The 25,095-nt window shown below is 27.4% G+C and overlaps 1 protein-coding gene across 1 annotated transcript; it reads left to right on the top strand.

Moving 5' to 3' along the window:
• The first annotated feature begins 367 nt into the window (after positions 1-367).
• LOC135925552 (epidermal growth factor receptor kinase substrate 8-like) lies at positions 368-25,049 on the top strand. Its single transcript, XM_065460938.1, has 13 exons — positions 368-564; positions 6,283-6,410; positions 9,895-10,065; positions 18,491-18,558; positions 19,221-19,585; positions 20,577-20,680; positions 20,958-21,084; positions 22,535-22,716; positions 22,981-23,126; positions 23,342-23,453; positions 23,596-23,876; positions 24,057-24,171; positions 24,414-25,049. The coding sequence occupies exons 1-13, from the start codon at positions 513-515 to the stop codon at positions 24,513-24,515; spliced, it is 1,953 nt and encodes a 650-aa protein (XP_065317010.1). The 5' UTR covers positions 368-512; the 3' UTR covers positions 24,516-25,049.
• The last annotated feature ends 46 nt before the right edge of the window (positions 25,050-25,095 follow it).

The raw sequence follows: 25,095 nt of genomic DNA on the forward strand, positions 1-25,095 counted from the left end.
TTTTTTAAAATGGATTGTTATTAGTCCATTTAAAAAAGACTATTATAATAAAGGATGGGTTAATTTTTAATTTGGGGTATCTTAATTTAGACATTTTTAAGGAAAAATAATCAATGGTTATACTTTTTGTAATAAACCATTTGTATTTTGTTAATCCCTGGATGCCCTGGCCAATTTGCAATGCAAAAGGGTTTATGGTGCCAAAACTTACTTTTTTATTCCGCACCATGTCTTAGTCACTTCGCTGTTAATAAGAATTTTATATATAAATTGATACATTCTATCATCAGGATGAAAAGTCTGTCATTTAAAATTCTGATAAATAGAGTTTTTCGTCCGTTATAATTACAATTTTTTCATTTTAAAATTTCACGTGTGAACGTTTCTATCTTATTATATTTACAAATATAACAATAACACGCATAACGATTTGATAAAATATGAGTTTTAAACCCGAACAAAATTTTACATATAATATTTATTCTAAAGTGAAATGACTTAATTGTTTAAATATGATGTATACATTGGATCATTTAGCAACATTTTCTTGTGGGCAAAATCAAGGTATATTATTATATAACATAGAAAATAAATATATCTTAAAAAAAAACTGATTGTCATTATCAAACTATTCCCATATTTGTATAATATAGAATCAAAATTTCTATTATTTTTAAAATTCCTTATATTAATATGTAATTACAAAATTCCTACTGTAGATCATAATTAATAAAAAAAATTGTGATTTGAGATCTTTTATGCATAAAAATCACAAAATATTGATTTATAATTTTAACAAAATATTAGAATTTTTAGGTAAAATTTGATCAAAAATCCTGTTCTGAACATTCTCAAAAAAGTTCCTCAGATCAAAAATCTTTGGATTTATTAATTTGAAGATTATTTCAAACTCTATTTTTGGGAACATTTTTTCTAAAGCATAGTAACAGCAGTTAACTAGGGGTTAGAGAGATGCCAGCAATTTAGCACTGATATTAGTAGTATAATATATTAAAAACGAGTTTGATAAGATTTAGTAATTGTTTAGTAAATTCGCTTGAACATTAGGGTAGACTTTATATGTCTTAAAAAATGGTTTAATTAAATTTAGTGATTGTTTAGTAGTTTACTACATTTATAATATTGTCATATGAAAACTAAGATTTATACCAGGTTATCATAAATCTATCACAAAGATTTGATTTGATTTTTATTTTTCTCAAAAAATCTCCTTTTTATAAGTATTTAAAAAATTTATAAAAATTGATGCATTTTTGTTAAAAAGGGTATTTTTATCAGATATTTTGGCTGAATGTGACCCATTAAATATTTAAATCCTTTTATTGTTACAAATAAAATAATATCATATTTTTAGCTATATGCTTTATTTTAACCAAAAAAATAAATTGAATTTTGGTTCCTTTCATTTATTTGTTATTATTAGATAGAAATTATGTATAAAACAAAAAATATTATATAATCATAAAATAATCAAAAACAATGATGATATTTGAGCAGATTGGTTTTTAAAAAAATTAGATTTGATTTGTTTTAAATTATAAATATCCACCTGATTTAATTAAATATTTATTATTGGCAGACCCCTAGCTAGTTATTACCAATATCAATCCATAATTCATATTGAAGAGTAAATAAAATTCTAAAAATATTGAGTTTGATATAATATAAAAGGGATTTTTTATTTAAAAAAAGAAATATATTTATATGTAAAGACTAAAATATCTATTTTACTCAAAATGATATAGAAAAAAGCAGAATTTTCATATTAATACTCTTTACATTGATTTTGCTTTTTACCCTACAGCCTGGGCAGTTTATATTGGCATTAAAATTAATCAGCAGATCATCAATGCCATGTCTGGTCATGCAATTTTAGTAGAGATATCGGACTGGACAAAACTAAATCCTAACTGAGCTGGGGCTAAAAATTTTGCCATTTGCAGACTTCTAATCTGTATTGAATAACCTCTATAAAATAATTACGAACATCATATTTTTTCATCAAAAAATGAATTTAATTGAAAAAAACGTGGGTATTACTTCTGATAATACTATTTAAAATAAGATATTGTTTTTATCTATTTTCCTTTTTTTTTTACATTTCATAACATTTTTTTTTACCAAAAAGTTTCTCAAATTTAATTTGGATAAATAATAGGTCATCCATTGCATAATAATATAATATTTTTCATTTTATTTAAAAAAAATAAATATTATATTTACATATTTATTAATCATATTTATATCTTTAAATTATTTAGTGTGGATTTTTAAAATGGTATCTTTATAATATTTTTAAAGACAATAACTGGAATTAAGAAATGATACACTTAGTTCTGTATTCATAGTTAGGAGTAATTGAATTAAAAAGTTGATAACACAAGTTAAAAACTCTAGAAATTTTTGTTTCTTTTATAAAATTCAATTCTATTTTTTTGAGTCTAGTACTAGTTCAGTTGCCTGGCTGCCCTAGCCCACAATAATCAATTTCTGAAGGAAAAAGACATAAATTTGTCTAATTCTAAGCCTTTAAAAAAGTTCTAGCTTGACCAGGAAAAATATTTAGCACATGTTGTCAACCAGGCACAAAAATCTTTCGACCAAGCCCCTGGGGCAGGATTTGGGGTCAGGAAGCACATTTAATGAACTTGAAATAGTGTCATACTGAACTGAACACACCTTTCCCTCCTCCTCACACCTTCCCCTTATCTTGGTAGAGGGACATAATCTTTGCAGATTTGCCTCAAATTACAGGGGGATGCTTATAAAAATGGATGAGTGTAAATTTTGTGGTACACCTCTGTCTGATTTCAAATATTGAACTTTCTTTTATAGGTATATTGATTTTAATTTAAGTTAATGTTCTTTATGTGAAAAGAAAATGTTAGATATTTTAAATTTTTATGTATTGTTTCATCATCTGTTTAATTTTTTTAAATGTAAAGGGTGGTACCAAAAAATATTTTATTATAAATTCGTAATTTTTAAATTGAATTAAAATCGATATTAAAACAATCATTTATTTATCTTTGATAATTTTTTTATCACGTGTCTCTTTAAAGAAGAATGGTATAAAGTAGATCGTACTCCATCACGCGATTCCGTTAATATAAGAGACCTGAAGAGATACCATTCGCCAGACCTGGATTTTTTTCGGCCTGGCCCGGGTTTTATTAGTTTACGCCTGGGCCGGATTTTTTTTGAAATATATTATATTTTTAATTTATATAACTAATAATGGTGATTTGAAATATTTAATTTAAAAATATACATCCTGGGCCCAGGTAATTAAAAAAAATTTTTTTAAACCTACCCCGGGTATTTAAAAGAAATTTTTTAGGCCCGGCCTCGGTATATTTAAAATAATTAAAATTCTGCCAGGCCCGTGTACCCGGGCCAGGCCTGCAAGTTTGAGATATATTAAAAAATGGGTCTTATTGTATTTAAATTAATTTTGGTAGTTTTTTAGCAAGTGGATTAACTTCATATAACATTACTCTGTAGTTGCGTATTTAAGGGGTTTTTATGAAGGGGTGGGGGAGGTGTTGAGTCCTGAAATAAAATTAGCGTAACTCATATGCATCTTATTTATAAATTCTTTTTAATCATCATCCTTAACTCCTTTTTTAAATTCCTTCTCTACACGTAAAATATTGGCATATGATTTCCTCTGGTCTGGTGTATATAATAAGTTCACCACATTTTCCATACCGGGCCACTTATTCATTTAAAGCATTTCCGTTTAGGATCTTTATCGTAACTACAACGAAAGATATTATAGTTTATAAAAATATAAGAGTAAAAATCGAATATTTAGTCTCGTTGATTCGATTTAACAATTCTATTGGATAATTGGATTCTTTTGAACGAATCGAATAATTTACTATTCATATTCGTTCGAATAGTAGAATATAGTATTCTTGATTGATTGGTATAATTACTAATGGTAAATTATCCCCCAGCTGTTTTTGGGCTGGTTCTGAAATTAAATAATCTCGGAGACACCACTTCAGTATCTGTTCAGGTACTTGAGCCATTCAATTACTTATTTGATTTTTTTGAACCTATAATATAAACCCAGGTTTAAAGCAAGTAAATTATAAATCTGATTTATCGGCGGTAAAATAAATCCTAAAAAATGTTTTTTTTACCCGAGAATATGAAGCAATTCGATTTTTTACTCGATGATTTAGTTTGGAAAGTATCAATAACAAAAGCATAAAATAATTCGCAAAAAAATTAAAACCATCTATTTTAAAACACTGCATACGTATAAATTGCAAGCGATTATTACTCGCCCAAATGCCGCATTGTACTCGTTTTTTATTACTATTCATAGCACAAATCTATTATGCCATTCCATTCATAGCAATTACTCTAATTCACGATTTGAATTACTATTTAATTTATATTTTGATTATAATTTCATCAAATTTTATTTATCATTTACAATTATATTATATACAACTTTATTATTATATATTATTTTTAAAAAAGGTATAAAATACCTAATAAAATTATATAATGTTTTACATAATAGGATGTGTTGGGGAATATGAGGACAGTGTTAGATAAAATAAATATCTCGAATCGAATATAATAATATTATATTATATTTTTAAGTTTTTTTTTATATTAAAAGCCAAAAGGCAGAAATAATTGAAAATATTATTTACTAAAAAAGCAAATTTACGATTATAATATAATTTACTTTCCTTTTGCACCTTTTATTGATAAAAAAAGGATGAAACACATTTAAACTTACCATTAAATTTATTATATTACTAATATTATGTGTATTTATAATTCGACTAGGATACAGCACTACAAACTTTGATTTATGTAGTAATAATAATTAGTTAATTTTTAAAAGGTTTTTTTATAATGATGGTTTAATTGGTGGTTAAAGTATGGGGGGATTATATATAATCAAGGCTGCGAACTCTCGTTCTAAAAATTCGGTGTCCATAAAAATATGGACTTTCAGTTTTTTTAAAATTATATATTACATTTAGTAATCTATTCACCACCATAAAAATATTTTATCGCATCTAATTAATTTTTTTATTTTAAGCAAATTATGATATTTTCAAAAATCTAGATGTTAAATAAATTTTAGATTTTTATGTTTAACTTTGACAGTGCATTGCAAAATATTTTTACCTTGTGATTTTGCTCTTTTCGTTGATCTTTTTCTTATCCACTACCTTAACTTCCTTAGGTAAACACTTGCCTTATCCTTTCTCAAAGATTTAAGATCTCACATATGCGAACTCTCGGGCTATCCTAGAGAAGGCGTCTTCCTAAGTCAGAGGCTGGCTTATCCTTAAAGCTAACTGCATCAGCTTCAACGGCTATCTTCTTTCCAGGGAACTTTCCTAGACTTGCTCTTCCTATCCTTTTTTTTCTCAGTTTTATGCTACATTTTTTTTTTGAAAACATTCATGAACCTTGATCACTAAATTTAAAAAAAGTCGGGTTCAGTAAAATCTCCAGGGTTCGAAGGACTCCGGTATCAGTATGTTTTTTTTCTCGCTAATCACTACTGATTTATTCAAATTCTAAAAGTATCATTGAATTATTATCCCAATTATTTACGGGGGAGGGCATTCCCTTCATTTTATATTGACATTTGTCTTTTAAAAGGGGACGTACCTTTTCAAATTATAACTATCTTCCACCTAATGATAGTAGACCTATTATTCCTATTCGATTCAGATTAGGAATTCTAATAAAGCAGCTAATCGAATATAAATAATTAGTTTATTTTGTTATTCGATCGAATTATTCCGTAAATATTCCAAATTCTTATTTAATTTTATCAAGTTTTATGGCTGTTTAAAGTTGGAGGCTAAAATTTTATTTTTTTTCTTAGTTATAATATATGCAAACTCTAGTAAAAATTTTAGAAAAATCTGAAGGGGGTCATGAAACTGTTGATTTCTCAGGGAATTCACCATATATTCCTTCCTAATAACTTTAGATAGCCTCAAAATTAAAATGTTAATTTTTTTAAATTTAACAGTTTTTTCTACCAGTCATATAATTTGTTTTATATATATAATCGGAAATAGTTGATTACAGTTTAGATTAATTATATTTGTTTTACATAGTGCCGATCCAAAAATTATCATTAAATTATTACCGATCCGATATTTACCCGAAACCGATTCAATAACCGGTACTGATCAACGATCAATTTTAGTCGAATATTGGATCCTTTGTTTGACAGTTCTTATAGATATTTTTTTGTGTCTATAGGTCTTCATCACCCCTTGGATGCCGTAAACAAGTTGCGCTTGCTCGAAAAATCGAGCGGCATATGGACCCAACGAATGAAGATCAAGCTCGACAAGAAAGATCTACACATTTGCAGTTTCGAAGATGCGGTAATGCGCTTAAAATATATATTATTGTCCCTTTAAAGTCCGTATTCTTATAAGGGTGCTAAAGAATGTAAAGAAATAAAGAAAATAAAAAACTTTAATGTTTATAATTTATAAACGAGTTATTTTATAACCAACGGATGCCAAAGTTATTATATATATCCTGTTTTAAGGTCTTAAAATCAAATTATTGCATATTTATATGTATAATATATATATATAATGAAAATATTTTTCGTAATAAATGACACCTATGTGTCGTGTCGCTTTATTTCTCAAAACAAAACAAAAATGTAACATAAATAACTAACCTTTTTTTAAATATTTAAAATATCTTAGATTAATTTTTATTTACCTATTTTGTGAGGGGAGTAAAATATTTTATTTTCCTTTTTTAATTTTAATTTTAAGATAACCTTCTAAGTTTAAATTGGAAATCTCTTAAAAAATTTAAATCGGTGGGTTGAGTTGGATTCATTTTCTATTACTTGGTATGCAATCGCATGTCTTGTCAGATTTGACAGGTTATTAATAATGAATTAAAAACCATTTTTAACGTTATATTTATTAACCCTGATCCATATCTTTCTCTAACCTTTAATTAACCATATATTCATTTCTCTCTGACCTTTAATCATGCTCCTTACCCCAGTCACCTCTTTTAATTTTAGATTTTTAATCATAATTTATACGATTAAAAAATTCCCTTCAAATGAACTTACTTTAAATTCGGCCATTATCTTTTATCATAATTTTATAACCTGCATTAAATGTATCGGGTGTTTTTTATGTACATATTTTATTATTATTTTTTCTGTCGCGAATTCTTTCTATCAAATAGTGTTTTTTATTTGGTATTATATATAAAAAAATATAGATAAATTTTATGACTTAATGCTAACGAGAACTAGGTCGGTAAATAGCTTCCACATTAAATTTTTCTAAGCGATAATCCCGAAATTTTTTAGAAAATTTTTTGTCATAGTCCGGACTAAAATTATTTTCAAAAATTAGGCTCATCTAATACCAAAGTAAATTCGGACCCCAGAGGGGGATCGAGCCTGGCCTTGCAGATCGCGAAGTTATATACGCCAATTTTTTTAGAAAAAAAATTTAACCCTAGCTAACCAATATAATATATATTTTTGGGCGGGATCAAAGGAGATGAGATAAATAATATTTTTCTTTTAAATGGAAATTTAAAAATTGTTAAAATTGAGCATTATTACCTTTTAAACCCTACTATTTCCATATCTAGCATAGTGTTGTTAAACGGTTCGATTTATCCTATTTGAAATAAAGATTTTAGATAAAATAATATTACGCAGGCCTCGAGATATCGTTAATAAGATGTCCAAACCTTTTCTGACATCTACGAGTGAAATCTCCAGGCTTGCGTTTTTATTTTTAGCTAAAATATTGGGTTAGCCGTTTTTATAATTCAAGCCGTTTAACAATACTAATCTAACATAAATAATACCCTACTTACCTTGGGTCTTGACCTGAATGTGGATACCCTTTTATTTTAATCCAAAATGTAAATGATAAATTGAGGATTTAAGATATTCGAAAGATAAATGATAAATAATTATGAAGCGGGGCTTAAATGAATGTAGCGTTTATTATAAATTATTTTAAGATCATTATGACTTTTTTTTAAAGTTCTAAAGCGTGATATCGGTCTGCCAACCTGGGTATAAGATTCCCGGAATTTTAAATGATTTAAAGTTGAAATTTTAAAAGATATTTTACATTTATGATATTATATAATAAATTAGATTATCATGGAGAGCTATTATATTCAATTAAAGATTTTGGTCATATAAATATAAGTTGACCTGAGAAAGCAACTTATAAAAAAAATATAACAATTTTTTTTTAATAAAAAGTAAGAAATTTCTTTTCCCCATTCGCGGCTTTCTTCTAAGGTTATTTAACTCCCATAAGTCATAAATATAATATTAGCATAATTTTAAAGTGATAAATAAATTTTTTTTTAAATTTATTAGTTCCTTATTATATAACATTTTTTTAAATGTATATATATATTTTAATAAGATTTATAAATTCCTAAATAATATTTAAATTATTTGAATTTGATATTTGAGGAATTATAATTTCTTTCTTGTCAATCCGCAGAGGGAAAGAAAGAAATCACACCCATTGCTCTTCTCTTTTTTTTGGTTTCCCTTCCTTCCATAATTTGATGGCAACCAATGCGTACCATCGGACTAGTATTCTACTGTTCTACATCTATTTTTTTTTAAATTGTCAGGCAGTAGAGCATGTTTAAAAAAAATAGGTTTCTTATATTTTAACAGATCATGCAATGATACATATTAAGGATTTAAATTATATTTGAACATTATTAATTGCCGATACGGTAGAATATTTAAAAAAGTGGATGTTGAACATTGCAATACTCAACCGACGATACATAATTATCATTGGTTTATTGATTTGGTTTTAATTGACCTAGGATCTTATTACCAAAAAATATGGCTTAATTTTTTAAACCATCCGTTCTTGATGATCTTATATGGGGTTTTAAAAAGGACGAGAACATGAGATTCTACGTAGCTCGATTCATTCTGATGCTTGATTTAGGTTATAAGCTCACACTTTTCTCTTACCCTGCATTCGCAGTTATTACGAATTCGCGGCGAAGTATGCAAATGGTAAATTTAATACACCGTGACACTCTTGATAAACGGCTCCATTTTTGAAAATGGATGACCCAATATTTTAGCCAAAATAATATGAGCCTGGAGATTTTGCTCATAGATGGCAGAAAGGTTTAGACATATCTTAACAAAATCTCGAGGTTTGCCTAAATTTGGCTAAAATCTTAATTTAAAATCGTCTAAAACGAGCCGTTTAGCAACATTAGTTACACTATGACTCCCAGCCATTTCGAGTAAATTTGTCAGAATAATTAAACCACACCCAAATAGCTCTAATATCTTGCAAATTTAATTTAGCATCTTAGTTATATTCGCGGTTTAGTTTTAGATAATACATAGTAGAGCTTTCCGTCGTGCATATTTTTTAGATTCGATCCGATCCGATCCAAGAAAAAAAAATTCTGATTTTTTTTCAAAGATTCGAGTTCGTTCCGAAATTTTATTTACTATAATATTGTTTAGATCTATCGAAAATCATTCGACTCGAAAAATTCGAGGCGGATACGAACATTTCATTATTTTCCGTTTTTTTATGGAGGCAATCGGAAAAATAAATAAGACGCTGAAGGAAAAAAAAATATGACTATCTAAAAAGGGTTCAGAAAAACATTTAGGAAAACAAAGGCAAAATAGTTTTAAAAAATTTTTTTATCAGGTTCGACATAAATTTTAAAATCAAGATTCGAATCCGATCAAGTCGGAGGGTGTGTTTGTCCGAGTTTGTTCCGAAAGTCTGTGCAGGGTAGCACGGCATAGAGGCGAGCCCAAATCTCATTTCTTGTTTTTTTAAAAAAATAAAAAAGATAAGTATAGAACGTTTTCCTCTTAGCAAAGTTCTAGAACCCACGGCAGTAATCACTGAAGATCCCAACGAAATTTACAATAACATCCTCATGTTTACCGTGCTACAAGAATCTAAGAAAAAGCTCAACCCGCTTTCCGAAATCCATTTATTTCAATGCATATCCGTTTCGGTATATTTTACATATAATTTTATTGTTTTTTTTAATGGAATGTTCACTTTTTTTTCTTTCTCTTTCATTCGAACACTTTCTTCTTTTTTTAAAAAAAATATTTCTTACTCATTTTATTAATTTGTTCTAAACGCAACTCTGAAGATATTTTTCAAGATAGTTTCTTAAGTTAATGGGAATGAGTTTTTTGCTCAAACCTAATTTAGACTAGAAGTAGAGTTAGCGGTTTCCATACGAGGTCTGTTAAATATAAACACTGTCAATTAAAATTGAAATGTTATACTGCATCAATCGATAGGTTATCCTCCTCTCCTTTTTCTTTAAACATATTTTATTGAAAATTTGTAAAAAGTTTTTTTTATTTTTAAAAAAACATAATTTATTCGTTTTACTCAAGTGTAACTAATACAAACACAATCAATATTTATAAAATTAAATCTCATTCTTTCCCCCTCTTTTTTTTGAAGATGTTTTTTTTGTTCTTAAAAAAATATATATAAGAAAAACGGTAAGTGATGGAAGGGGACTGGGTCATTTATTGTGTATATATGTATTTTTTTTTCAATAAGGTATTTAGGTCTATTCAAAAATGAATCGATTCTTATGAATAATAAAATTTAATATTTTGTATTTCAATCACTAATTATCACGAAAATTGCATTTGAAATACAAATTTCATCATTCCCGCCCGAAGGAGTTGAAACATGGTATCACAACACGTATTTTCGCGAATATATAGATTCCCATACGTGATATCTTACCTGTTTTATTATAGAGGACGGGTACCTCAATGTAGTCTGATCACAGGGTAGAAGGAAGGAGTATTATATCATTAAATCATTTTTCCGGCATTCTCTCCTTTTGCCAGAAAGAAAGAAATATAGTAGTTATTTATTAGTATGTTATGATAAAAAGAACTTGCGATCAAGTTATCAACGAAATTAAAAGGCGCATTTGCCAAACCAGTTTTTGGGGGAAGTTTTATTATTGTTCCTCCTTTATATAAGATATGCGATTTTTTGACAACGATTTAGTTCCAACTTAGAAAAGTCTTAGAGCAGTTGAAGTAACCTTGTTAATCACGTCACCTGTCATATGATTATCATAGGAATGACAAATAATTTAATTTAAAAAAGACATTATTAATAAATGTTCCGAAAATTGATTGTTCAATTCATTTTTAAATAGGTCTAATATGGAGAGTGGCCTACTATGTTTTATATTAATGTTAAACAGAGATATGCAGCCAATTATCAGTATTCATTTGGTTATAGGCCGATTTTGACATTTTTTACCTATGCCAATGACCGAATACCTCAATTTTCAAATATTTTTTAAAGGTAGAATAAAAAGAATCGATTTAATGTGATCCAAAGTTTCTTGATAGGGATAATATTAATAGTATCCCCGTTATTTGTTGTTAAAAAGCCCGATTTGGGTCTATTTTTCAAAACGGCCCGATTAAGATTTTATAAATAATATTAAGTAAGCATCGAGAATTGGCAAATAGATGTCCAAGCATTTCTACCAGCTATGTGCAAAATCTTTAGGCTTACATAATGTTATTTTGGTTATAATCTTAAGACCGTTTTTTTTAACACTATATAGAATGGCCAACATTAAAAAAGAGGTATCCTTTGTTGATAATATTTATTTCCCTTTATACGTTATATTTGGGCGATAAGTTAAACCAGAAATAGATTATGAGGGGGAAAAGAAAATATAAAGAATATTGCATCGTTTCTTATTTATTTTCTTTATTTCGCTTATATATATTTTTTAAAAAACATTAACTTTCTTTGCCTCCTAATTTCCATTCGCACTTCTAACCCGATTCATTTTCCTTAACTCGATCAAACTTTCATAAAAAATTTTACGATATAAAAAATTAACAATGAAATTATCTCTATTAACCTGCTTAAAATTTAGACCTTAATCGCATAGTATAATTATAATATTGTATTTCAATTTTAAAAATCGATTATTATCTCGTTTTAATAAATTTTTGTTTTCAAAATCAATACTCACATAACACCATGTTTTCAAAATCAATACGTCCAAATTTAAATTATTATTGCCACGCGCATGTCAACATTTATATTTTATTATAACTTATTAATTTATTTTTATTTATTATCTCATATCATAACACCTCGTAACTTAATCAATATAATTCATTTTATAATTTAAAGTCAGTAATTTACAAAGTTTAAAAAAAAATAAATATTAATAAAATCCTTACTTACAAATAAATCGGTATTAATATGGTTTAAATCGCTAATCTCCCCTAATTTTCGCGATTTTTTTTTGAAAATAATTTAATTAAAATATAAGTATTAGCATATTACCTTAGCATGTAGCATCTATAAATATTATCTTTAAAAGATTTTCGAGGATAATATAACCGGACGTGTATTTCCAGATTAATATCAGCTGAATCCGCGAGCTCGATTACATAATGTAAGAAATCTCTTCTCTTTTTAAGATTTAATGAGAACAACAAATTATAATCCATTTTTAGGCATAGTTTCACGTTCCTTATTCCCACTGACCACCCCCTCTTTCAGCGTCATTCGGCCTCTCCGCTAGGCATCGTTCTATAACCCGTTACTCTACCACCCATTTAAAAAAATATTGTAATGTGAACATTTTTTTAAAAAAGAATTGGAAGAAATCCGCCTATGGATTGGATTGCTAATGCTTTTCTTCTGGCTTTTTTCTTCTTTCTTTCTTTTTCTTGTTTTTGCAGACAAAATATTTATAATCCTAAGGCTATCTCTTGGTTCCCTAATATTTTAAATAGCCATTCTGAATAATGATTTAGGGGTTTAAAAAAAATATAATAAAGTAAACCTTTTTGAAACATATTTGAGAAATATTATCACCTAATGCCAAAATCTATAAAATGGTATCCAGGCTGCTTTTCTAAATAGAATTCAGAATTAAGAACAAATATTAAATTGAAGCTTAGAACGCTACCTATAATATTCGCTTTCAAGGCTGCATCTAAAACTACCAAAAGCGAAGCAACTTTTGGACGTAGAGGTGAAATCCAAATAATCTTAAAAAAAATTATATATTTCCTATTATTTTTTATCTTGCAAAATATCATTATTATATTTATCGAAAAATAAAGGAATATAAAATAACCTCATATACCCTTTTTTTGAAGGCCAGTAATATTGTAAATTAGAACCATAATTAATTTTTTTTTAAAATTCTTCTCCTTTACAAAGATGAATATTCGTGGAGGATTTGTAAAATTAAAAGACCTTACTACAAAATTCAAAGGATATAGAAATAAGAAGGAAAAAGATAAAACCAAATCTTAAAAATTAATACAAGAAAAAATTATATTTATTTTTATTATTATCAAAAATAATGATGACTTTTATGTTTTGTTATTATTATTTTTTAATTTTTCCATACCATTTTTAAAAAAATAAGGAATTGACAAATCGTAAATCCATCATCAAATAGGGAGAAGGGGGAAAAAAAATTAACTTTTATAATTTTCCTAGTACCTTTTATATAATAATAATAGCGATAACAATATGGCAATAAATTATGAAAAGCTGACCTACAAATAAAATACAACCAGAAAATTTACGCGTACAAAATATATATATAAAATAATAAAGGTATAAGGGAAGGTTGTGCTTTTTTAAAAAATATAAATAATAATATTAAAAAATTATGCAGATTTAAAAATTTTTTTATAAAAAATAAAATTCCATACTTTTCGATTATTTTATATCAGGGTAACTTGTAGAGGTCAAATAATAAAACCCGGCACGCATGGCCATGAATTTTTGTGAAAAACGGCTCGATCGGGGTTTTTTTAACATAAAAATTGAACTATCGTAACCAGTTTTGTAATTCGTTTTTGAATCGAATCCTGTTTTTTGAGTTCAGGCTCGGACTTAGATATGTTTTTTTTTTATAAAAAAGTAAAAGTTTGAGGTTGAAAGAAAAGAAAGAAAATTATCTGACGTGATAATGAATGAATTAATAAAAAAATATGCAAAATTTGATATTTATTCTATTCCGGAATACTCCTTCTTGATCCCTGATCAATAAAAAATCATTGTTCTAATCAGATGTTATCTTTAAAAAAAATACTAGTGATTCTTTCTTCCCTTTTTAACGTTCCCATTTTTATAAATTCCCGCTTTTCTAAATGAAACGTTCAATTTGTGCGCACTATAAGAACTTTTAAAATTTGTGATTCACTTTTCAAATTGATTTTTAATTTTTTATAATCGATTTTTTAAAAACGTTGATAAAATATAAATAACTTTCTTTTTCAGAAAAACTTGAACAAATACAACATTGCTTATATTTGATTTTTATAAAAAGTAGAGGGGGGGGGAGGTCAGAAATCTAAAATTTATATTTTTGCACGACGTAAAAGCGAAAAAATTAATTTGTCTTGTATAATTGTTTATACGGCTCGGTTTATCCTATTTTAAATTAAGATTTTAGCCAAAAATAATATAACGCAAACCTCACGATTTTGTTAATAGGTGTCCCCTTTCCGCTATCTATGACCAAAATCTTCAGGGTTTGCTTAATATTTTTTTATCGAAAATATTTGGGTTACCCGTTTTTTTGAAAATCGAGCCGTTTAACAATACTAAACTGTAATTTGACTAGCTAAAACAGGTCAATTTATAATATTTAATCAAAATAATTAGTAATTTATAAGGGCCAGAAAAATTTGTATAATTTTTTTTTATAAAAGATCAGAGCCGATTTTAAATTTAGAATATTAAAAAATTATATTAATGTCCAGTTGGAAAATCAAATGATGCGAAGTGTTGTTAAACGGCTATATTAACCCTAGTTTTGATTAAAATTTTGTCTCTAATATTATTACCGCAAAAGCCTTGAGATTTCGGTGATAGATATTCAAATCTTTCTGCCTTCTATGAACAAGTTCTCAAGGGTTTGTATAATTATTTTTTGGCTAAAATATTTGGGATAGCCTTTCCCCAAAAAATCGAGCTATTTAACGACACTAATGGAAGCATTTAATATTCATTTACTGTTCATATTTTTAAATTATTCTGAAAATTAAAAACTCGGGACAAATAATTTTAAGAAATTAATCTTTTAAATCTGGTTAAAATTTTGACCCCATATAGGTTTTTGACATAAACCTTTAAATGGAATTTATACTTAAGTGCGAAGTTTTTTTTTAAAATATAAATGATGTCTTGTTGGGTGTATACCTAAAACGAATTATTCGATATTCGATTCATTATTTTATAAATAAGAAATTGCCCATATATGGCTTGGACATCTATTAACGGAATCTCGGCTTGCGTAACATTTTAGCTAAAATTTTAATTAAAAATCTGCTAAATTGAGCCGTTTAACAGTACTAGGTATAGTTGGGTATTAGAAGTTCAAGCAATTGCATGAATATTATTTAATTTTTCATAAAATTAAAACTTACAAAAAGAACCAACTTGAATTTCAACATTTATTAGCAAGTATATAAATGGCAAACGTGGAAATTTCTATAAAAATATATATTGATTAACATTTTCAACCGGTAATAAGCATGCCTGTATCTTGTATGTAAAATTTTTAAAAAATAATAAAGTTTAGATTTATAATTATTTCAAAAACTAAATTGGGCGCTGCATAATTTGGTTATCATTTTATATAGCATTTTTATTTGCATAGGTTATTTTTTAATAAAATGAAATTCGAATTCAAAACTTTCGCAGATTTTAATGAAAATGGTTAAATTCTTGAAATTTATAAAAAAAAAAAATTAGAATTATGTTTTGGACATGTTTTTATATTTAGAATATGATAAATTTATAAAATTTCCTCAGAAATATGTTTGGGCATGTTTTTATTTTTATATTTAAAATAGCTTATATATTTATATTCATTTAAAGTTTCGAAAGTTTGTGAAATTAATTTTTTGATGTTTTGGACACAGCCTAAAAAAATCAATTTTTAAATATTATTTTTTTAAATATTATTTTTAAATAAAAAGAATTGCTTATAAAAAAGGAAATATTTTATGTAGCAAAGATAATTTTAGTGTTGTTAAACGGCTCGATCTGATCCGATTTTTAAGAACGGCAATATTTTAGCCAGAAACATATTACTTAAGCCGAGATTTCACTAATAAAATTAGCGAAATCTTCAGATTTACTTAATATTTTTCTGGATAAAATATTGAGTTAACCGTTTTTAAAAATCGGCTCAAATCGAGCCATTTAACAACACTAGATAATTTAACAGATTAAACACTAAAACCTAAAACACAATAAGTATGTATAAGGGAAAGGCATACCGGAAAACTGAGACAAATTTAGAGAAAATCTCTGTAAAATAAACGATTTAAAACTATAACTTTTGTACAAAAAAGCCTTTATAACAAAATTATAATTAATGCAAAACAATGCTTTCAAAGTAAGAAAAAAAAATATATGATCACCCAGCCCACGACCCACCTTTTTTATAAAATGGAATTAGGAATATATTATAAAATTGAAAAATATTATTTTGAATTTTGTACATAGCGTATTCAGCAGCAACTTTTGAAATTTAATCATGTTTACCCTATTTAATTCTATTTATTAAAGGAAGGAAGGGAAAGAAAGATGAAAATATGATATGAATATGAAATATTTCTCACCTCCTGATTTATTTTAAATATTTTTTTTAGTTTTTTTTAAAAAAAATTCATTTTATAATTTACGATATTCAATTATCCAATAAAATAGGATCGAAGAATAAGGAGGGAATATTGTATTAATATTTTTTTTAGACGGTTTGAGCTGACCAGCCCAGGCCGCGGACAGAACTTCTCCATCCAATCCATCTTTCGTAATGTATTTACAATTTTATTAAGTTTTGAAATAATAGCTAGTAGATTTTTAATTAACAAAAATCCAAAATTTGATTAAGTAATACCCTACAATTTTAAGAAATCGAATGCTTAATTAAGTTATGTTTTAATAAGCTCCCATCGAAAAAAAAATATTTATATGCCTTTCGAATCAATTAATTAGATTACGAGGTAAGGAAGAACATCTATAAATTACGAAATGGTGTCGAAAAGATCGTTAAAATATTTTTTTTGCTTTAAATAAAAATATATATATATAAATTATCACTAGATGCTTGGATGAAAAAAAAAACATTTTGAGTGATAGGAAAATAAATATTTATTATACCTTATTCTATGTCAGTTCCTATTTTAATAAGAAAAATAAGAAAAGAAGGAAGAAAGGAATGAAAGAAAGAAAAAGAAAAGAAGAAAGGAATGAAAGAAAGAAAATTTAACATTAGAAGTAAAACGAGTCGGCTTGATAGTTTACAATAACAACAAGTGGTTTTTGTCTCACAATATAGTTCAAGAATCGAGATTAAATGTTTTCATTGTTTTCGGTTTCTTTTGTAGAATCGAATCGAAATATTTTTTTTTGTTTTAAATTTTGTTTTAGATAAGAGAAGTAATTGGAGACATTTTTTTTTAAAAAAAAGTTTTCTTTTATTTTTACTTAATTTTGAAAAACATTGAATTTTTTTTTTACCGATTAAAATAAATTCTTATTAACCGATTCTGATAAGATTTTAATCATCACCTTTTAAACCCTATATTTTTCGTCACATGGTTGTCGAAACTCAAAATCGTATCCTTTGTGGGTACGGTTGCAAAATCGGCTAATTTTTAGGGCAAGAGCTTCGTTTCTTGAGGTGATGGAATTCGGCCAAAAATTTGGTTTCCTTAGTAGTTTTTGGAGTAGCAGAATGAAATTGAACTGGCTAGATGGCGACTGTAATAGTACTTGTTATAGGCATATCCATGATTTTACTAAAGGGAGGGGCATTATTAAGTTATTTTTTCACCATAATTTCTATTTGGGATCTTAAGGTCCAATTGTAGAAAAATAATTTTAAAAATTTTCAATTATAATCGTTATTTAAAGAATTATTAACTTTTACTTATTCTTCTTCCAAATCTTGTTTATAGTTATATATTGTGTACATTTTTGCATAAGAGGAGGGTGGGGGTGTTATATATGGAGGAAATTTTTACTAGTTTAAAATTATAGGAATTCATCCTTTACCCCCTTGGCTACACCTTTGCTATTTGCTACATTAATTCATGTGTTTTTAAGATAAGATTAAATGTAGAATTTCTTATTATGTTAACTCAGGTGTTAAAAAAAAATTGATCGTAGTTAGAACTTATATGAAGGCGACATTTATATATATCGAAATTCTTCTGATATTTTATCATCTATTTATATAATTTTGAAGGTAAGATGAATTAACGATATATTCGATTTGTACGAAATATTTTGTATCACGAATAGATTTACGAATAGTTTTCTGGGAACCTATTGCATCCTTCTCTTTTTTTAAAAAATTTATTTTTACAAATTTATAGGCTCAGGAAATAGTCGACGAAATAAATCGCTTAAAATCCGGCTCAAAAATCAAAAAAAGCCCTAAAAGGTATCAAAAATATATATTCTTCTTAAATACGCCTTCTTTTTTTGTTAATAATGCTATTAATCATAATTCTTGTGACTCGATTTTCGATTGTCCTTTTTGCCATATTTAATTTAGAAATGGGATTAGGTTATTTCATATATCTTTCAGTTAAATGGGGAAGGGGCTTTGTTGTTTGTCAATCAACCGATTATCTAACATAAAATCTCACCCCCGTTTTAACTTGTTAACAATATCGATTTAAGAAATAAACAAATAGTTATCATGCACGGCACTTTGAATACATTTTTACCCCATTTTATAAAATGCATTTTAAAAATCATAACTAGGGACCGTTCTAATAAATCAGCCAGGAAATTAGTATTATAGGGCTGTAAACCCCAGATTAGGATTCAGAAATCTAAAAAACAGTTTGAGAGACCAAAGACCAAGTGGGGACCGATTTATGGATAACCCATTGTACCCTGAGTAATATGGACACGAGGCAAGTACAGGCCCCTTTAAAAAATTAGGTTCCGATTAAGTTCCTATTATTAAAATTTCCACTAGGAGTTTAAGTCCTTTAATTTTATGATGATACGTGACTATATTTTTTGTAAAATACGATTATCAAAATAAAAAATGTATTTCATTTTTATTATTTTTTTTGGTAATTCAAAATATAGCTATTACGTTCCCCCTCAAATGATGAGCGGTAGCAAATCTATGATAAACATTAACGAATTATCGTCCAACAACCTTAACATTAGCTCAAATTTTAACAACCATCACGCCACAAATTTTTCCAACCATAACGGCTACCCGACACTCCCACCCTTTTATAATGGCAACCACCATTTATCTAACAATTTTCGACACAACGCAAGTTTTTCCAGCCTACACTCGCCCCTGACATCTGTCGATCCCTTACATCGCGAGAGAAATTTTGGCGCCCCCCGTTCTAACGGTTACGGTCCCGGTAGGGTTAAAAGCAATCTGGACCTGAGAGAAAGGACCGGACAAACGCGCTTCGAAAAAAGATTCGACGAAGGTGATTGTATAATGATAGATAGCTATTAAGTCAGCGTCTAGGCAAGCAATTAAAAATTATGCGATTTTATTCGCAAAATTAATAATTCATGTAAAGTATGCTAAGTGGCAAAGCACAAAATAATTGCCTAATTTATTTCCCAAATTCTATCCCCCCCCCCACCCCCCAAAAAAAGAAGCTTACCATCTCATTCTACGATTTTTTGTGTAAACGATATGAAATATTTTAAAAGAATGAATAAATATTTTTTTTAATAAATTTAATTTAATTAATTATCAGGTCCGTATCCAGGAACTGACAAATTGAAAGGGGATGCCAACAGTTTTTGGGGACCAATATTTTTGTTATACGCCATTAAAAGCAAATTTTGTGTGCCGACATTTTTTTAAGGATGCCCTGGCACAACCCTGGCTACGAGGCTGTTAGAGATTGTATTCCTTTTTTTTAATTATGAAAAATCTATTACTAATGATTTTCTGAAACATGTTAACAATTTTTTTTAATCCTCCTGCGGTTAAAACTGTTTAATTTCCAGGAAATTATATTATAATAATTTTTACCAAGTTGAATAGACATGTTATTTAACGAAAAATTTCATTGTTCTATTTTTGCATTAAAAAAATAGCACAATATATTGCTTAATTTTAATCGTTTGCCAAAACGTAGCTTTATTATTAATAAAAATTTACAATTATTCTATATAATAAACTTATTATTTTTTGTTTATTAAACGGAACTCACTCTAGCATGGTTCCCACTAACATACAAAGTTCTTATTTATATAACCCATTTTCCGCTATACGAATAAAGAAATCTTAAAATTTTATTGTATGTATTGGTTTTCCCTCTTTGAAATTTAATAAGATTATACTATATTTAGTAAATTTTTTTAAACTAGTTTTTGAAAAGGATGAACAATTTTTAAAATGATTACTATATTATAATAAAGTTATTATTATGTTTGTTAAAATAAATATATATATATATAAAGATAAGGAATATCAGATGCAACCGAGGGAAAGTATTTATAGTTATTCTTCCCATGATATAGATGGAGCGGAATCGGTGGCCAGTCAGCAAACGGAACACGATGTGGTAAATGCTTGCTCATTTTTAGGGGGGGGGGGTGGGTGGGAGGATAGAATCAAAGGATGGCAGGGGTTAGTTAGGATAGAAATCTAGGCAATTAAATTTAATTGTTTGTGTCATAAATAAAATTATTTATTTAATTTAACAATTTACACTTAAGACTCCTTCAAACCTATTTTTCTTAGTTATCCTCTATTTTTTTACTGGTAAACCCATTATTTTGAAAAATAGAGTAGCACACCACTTTAAAGAGCCTTATTTATTTATTTATTTATTTCCGAAGATGATGTTAAACCACTGTTTCGACGATATAGAAAATTTTATCTCTAAACTACAACATTCGAACGCTGCTCTCAGGGAATTGGAAAAACGAAAAGTTATTAAGAAGAATAGCAAGAATTTGTCTGGAAGTAATATTTTTATTCATTATTTTAATCGTTTTTAAATTGGAAATTATCTATTATTATTAGTAAAAAAAAATATTTTTATTAATTTTTTTTATTTAATTTTTCATATTATCCAAAATAAAATAACTAAGATTTTTAAAATTATAATAGCCCATTTATTTTTAATTTTATCTTTAACTTATTATATTTATTTTATTATATTTTAAAAAACATTAATTTTTTTTAAAAACTCATGTGTTTGTTAGTCAGTCAGTCATTCTTTTGATATGTGAATTTAAAGGAATGGAGTCGACGAAATTTTTAAAATTTCGGTTTATTTCTTTTACAAATCATGTATACTTGACCTCCTATCTCCTTAAATACCCATTTACTCGCGTAAATATAATATACTCGTTCATAAGGACTAAAATATCTCAAAAACAAAATATTTTATTGGCATTATCTTTTTTCGTCACCCGTTTGTCATTACGTTAGTCTAGGAACGTAACCTAAAGAGGGGGTCGCAAATTTGTTTGTTTTCGTAAATATCATTATAAGCTAATAAAAAATTTCACCACCCACTCCCATCCCCCTTGCTCAAAAATGTAAACAATCAATATATCACTATTAGAAGAATTTGAAAGAAAAATTATTAAATGATAATAATTTTTTAAAATAACGACTATAATTAAAAAATTTTAAAAAAAATATATGTGAAAACTTAAAATTATTTTTATAAAAATGTAATATAGCCAAAAGCCTGAAAAAAGTATACTTAAAGATCTCTAATAAAATTTATTGGAAAAAAACTTGCCTAATAGTGCCCCCCCCTCTTGGTAAAATCCTAGATACTCCTATGCGTTAGTTCAACTATTTCTCCTTAAGTATGCTTGATTTCCTTTATTCACCGCCTACGATCCACTGAACTTATCTATGTAGTATTCTTTCTCGTTCCGGGGTAAGCATGATCCCCTCGCCTAAAACTCGCTCATTAATTCGTCTTGATCATTTCTCCCCCATATAGCTTGAATTCCTCCGCGCAACCCTCCTTTATCCCATTTGTAATTATTATCTCTTCTTATCTCACTCGCCACTCCATCCGGGGTTCCTATGAGCCTCTCGTTCGTTGTAAGTTGTCTCGCTTAATTTTCCATACGTTTCGTATAGCTATTTAGATCTTCCAGGGTTCATTAGACTCCTACCGTTTATATTCCCATTTACATCTCTATACCGATTTCATCATATAGCTCTTACCCAACTTCCTGAAAATTTAGTGAATGTCAAACAAGACCAGGTTAGACCGCTTGACAATCCGATTTAAAGAAAAATATGTGTAAAGTTGTTGGTTGCATTTGATTGAATTTAGAAATCAAATAAATCTAGATGATTTATCTACAAAAATCATACATTTTATTCTTATTCTTTTTAAAAAAAATAATACTTAATTTCTTAATCTCTTACATATTATTATAAGGTGGAATGTTGAGCCTAAGGGCTAGACCGCCCTCAGAATCGGAATTCGTCGATATTTTTCAAAAATTCAAGCTCGCTTTCAACCTTCTAGCTCGGCTCAAGAGTTGTATTCACGATCCCAACGCTCCGGAACTCGTTCATTTTTTGTTTCGGCCTCTGGAAATGATTGTTCAGGCTTTAAGAGTTTTAGCCTTCTTTTTTCCATTTTTATTATTATCTTACCTAATTCTCAATATATTTCTGCTAACATTCTTTGCAAAAATAAATGATTTTTGATAGCTTTATTGTTTTCACGTTTGCTTATTTTAAAAAAATTTTTTTAAAGTTTGAGTTTATCAAAAAATATATGCTTGCCGAAATATATTTAATTTTACATATATTATAAAATTCTTGATGAATGAAAGAAAAGCATAAATGCTATATTGATTAATTGTTTTTTTTAAATAGCAAATAAATTATGGTTCATCAGACCTGACGCATCACATAGTTACACCGTTGTTAACTAACAGAGCTATAGATCTACTCAGGAGTTGTTTAAACAGCAAGGAGACCGAATTTTGGCATTCGCTGGGAGAGGCTTGGAATTATCCTCAGTATTAAACATATAATATTTCTTAATACTTTACAAAAAATTATTGAATATTACTTATAAACTTATATTGGTTACGAAGTCAATTTGATGACAAAGAAAAAGTTGACCCATAGAAACATAGGTTATGAAATAATTTAAATCTATTGAGTTAATAATGCATTTAAATTTATTATTTTTAGGTAATATTTATATTGTATTTTTACTTTCTTAAAAAAGGGACCATTTTAGGGGATATTCTCGTTCCTTCTCACCCATATTCCAAGATGGTTGGCAGACTCGGTATCAAACTTCGGAAGGTGATAAAATGAGCGAATCTGAATCCTTAAAAGTATTAACTGATATTTATTTATTCTATTTTTGTTCACAGTTGCTTTTTATATAGAAAACAGTGAATTTTTTAAGAATTATAACTTAGAATTTTTTTTTGAATCTGATAATATCCTTTAATTTAATGAATGATGCTGTCAAAGGACCGGAAATATTTTGAACCAGCTCCGCGTTCCCCTATGCCACCACCCGTTCCTTCATCCGCTTCCTTTTTTTCCGACAACCACGAATCGGCGACCAATCACAGAGCTACTAACGGTAAATCCATTCACCGGAATGGCTCAGAAAAGATCGCCAATCATAATGGCGGAAATTTCTCCAACCACAACGGAAACGTTCAAGGTTATAACGGAAATTTTTCAAATGGGACAAGCATAGTGGCAGTGGAAAGAGGAGGCATGAGTGGCGACGAAATTGAGAAAAGGTAAATTGTTTTATTAAAATTATTTAAGTTATTTTCATGCTGAATTTATTTGATTCTTTTTTTCCATATTTCTTACGTGATAATCATGTAAATATATTTACTTGCTAAATTAAATATAACTTATCTCAAAACATTTATATTCTCTTTTTTTACCTTAATTTTTTTTTACATACACACAAGGAAAAGGTTTATGGAATTCTTGAAGGATACTCGCAGTAAATCTTACGAAGTTATGTTTGATAGGGAAAGCAAGCACGAAAAAGAACTTAGCGTTCACAAAGGGGAAGTTATTCAAGTTTGCATTCATTTTATATATATATTATTCTACGCGAGTGGATATGGATTGATGATTTAAATAGAAGAATAAGGCTAATAAAATGATAGAAATGTTTTTTTTTAAATATATCTTCATGACATAAGTAGAGGGGGGGGGGAGACTATAATAAATGAAGATTTAAAATATATATGAATCACTTAATAGATAAATCGTTATATAAATATTTACGAATTATATTTGATTTCCAAACTTTTATTTAGATTTTAGAGGATAACCGCAATTGGTGGAAAGCTCGGAATCATAACAACGATATAGGATATGTTCCTTACACGATACTTAGGCCTTATTCATATCTGGATTGAATACCTATTTTTGTTGCACCTTCTTTCTTTTTTTTTAAAAAAATTGTGTTCTTAATTTATTATGGGAATTTCATGTAAGAAATCATCGAAAGAATTTTCTTTTAAAATTTTTATACAAATGTTCTGTTTTTTAAAAAATTACTCCGTCCTACACTTTTTTGCATCAAATATTCCCTCCATCCATCCCTGCAAAGAAGTCTTTTAAATAGTATGTTAAGATAAATGCCAAATTGATATATTTATAAAGCTCTATACCTATGTATTACACAAACGACACCCAAAATATAATAATCAATATATATTTTTTGTAATATTTAATATAACATATTTATTTTTATTTAATTTTTAAAAAAATATCAAATAATAAATTTTTTCAACCCAACATACTAAATCATGTACATTTTTAAAATAAAAATTTATAATATTATGGACAAAACTAAATTATTGGTCTAATTTTAAATCTTAAAATCTTGTATTTTGAACTATATTTTTTGTACATAAACAACAATACTTAATCATAAAATAATTATTTTTATAATCGTCATAAATTATTCTTAGCATTCCAAAAATTTATCCTTTT

The sequence above is a fragment of the Gordionus sp. m RMFG-2023 genome, chromosome 2 (genome assembly GCF_954871325.1).
Source record: "Gordionus sp. m RMFG-2023 chromosome 2, tfGorSpeb1-WG-v2, whole genome shotgun sequence".
NCBI classification, from domain to species: Eukaryota; Metazoa; Nematomorpha; class Gordioida; order Chordodea; family Parachordodidae; genus Gordionus; species Gordionus sp. m RMFG-2023.

Excerpts from the sequence above, each read along its gene's own strand:
- LOC135925552 (XM_065460938.1), top strand. The coding sequence starts at position 513 with ATGATGTATACATTGGATCATTTAGCAACATTTTCTTGTGGGCAAAAT. Across the intron at positions 19,586-20,576 it reads CGAAAAAAGATTCGACGAAG|ATAAGGAATATCAGATGCAA; the intron begins GTGATTGTATAA and ends ATATATATAAAG. Across the intron at positions 23,877-24,056 it reads GGCGACGAAATTGAGAAAAG|GAAAAGGTTTATGGAATTCT; the intron begins GTAAATTGTTTT and ends CATACACACAAG.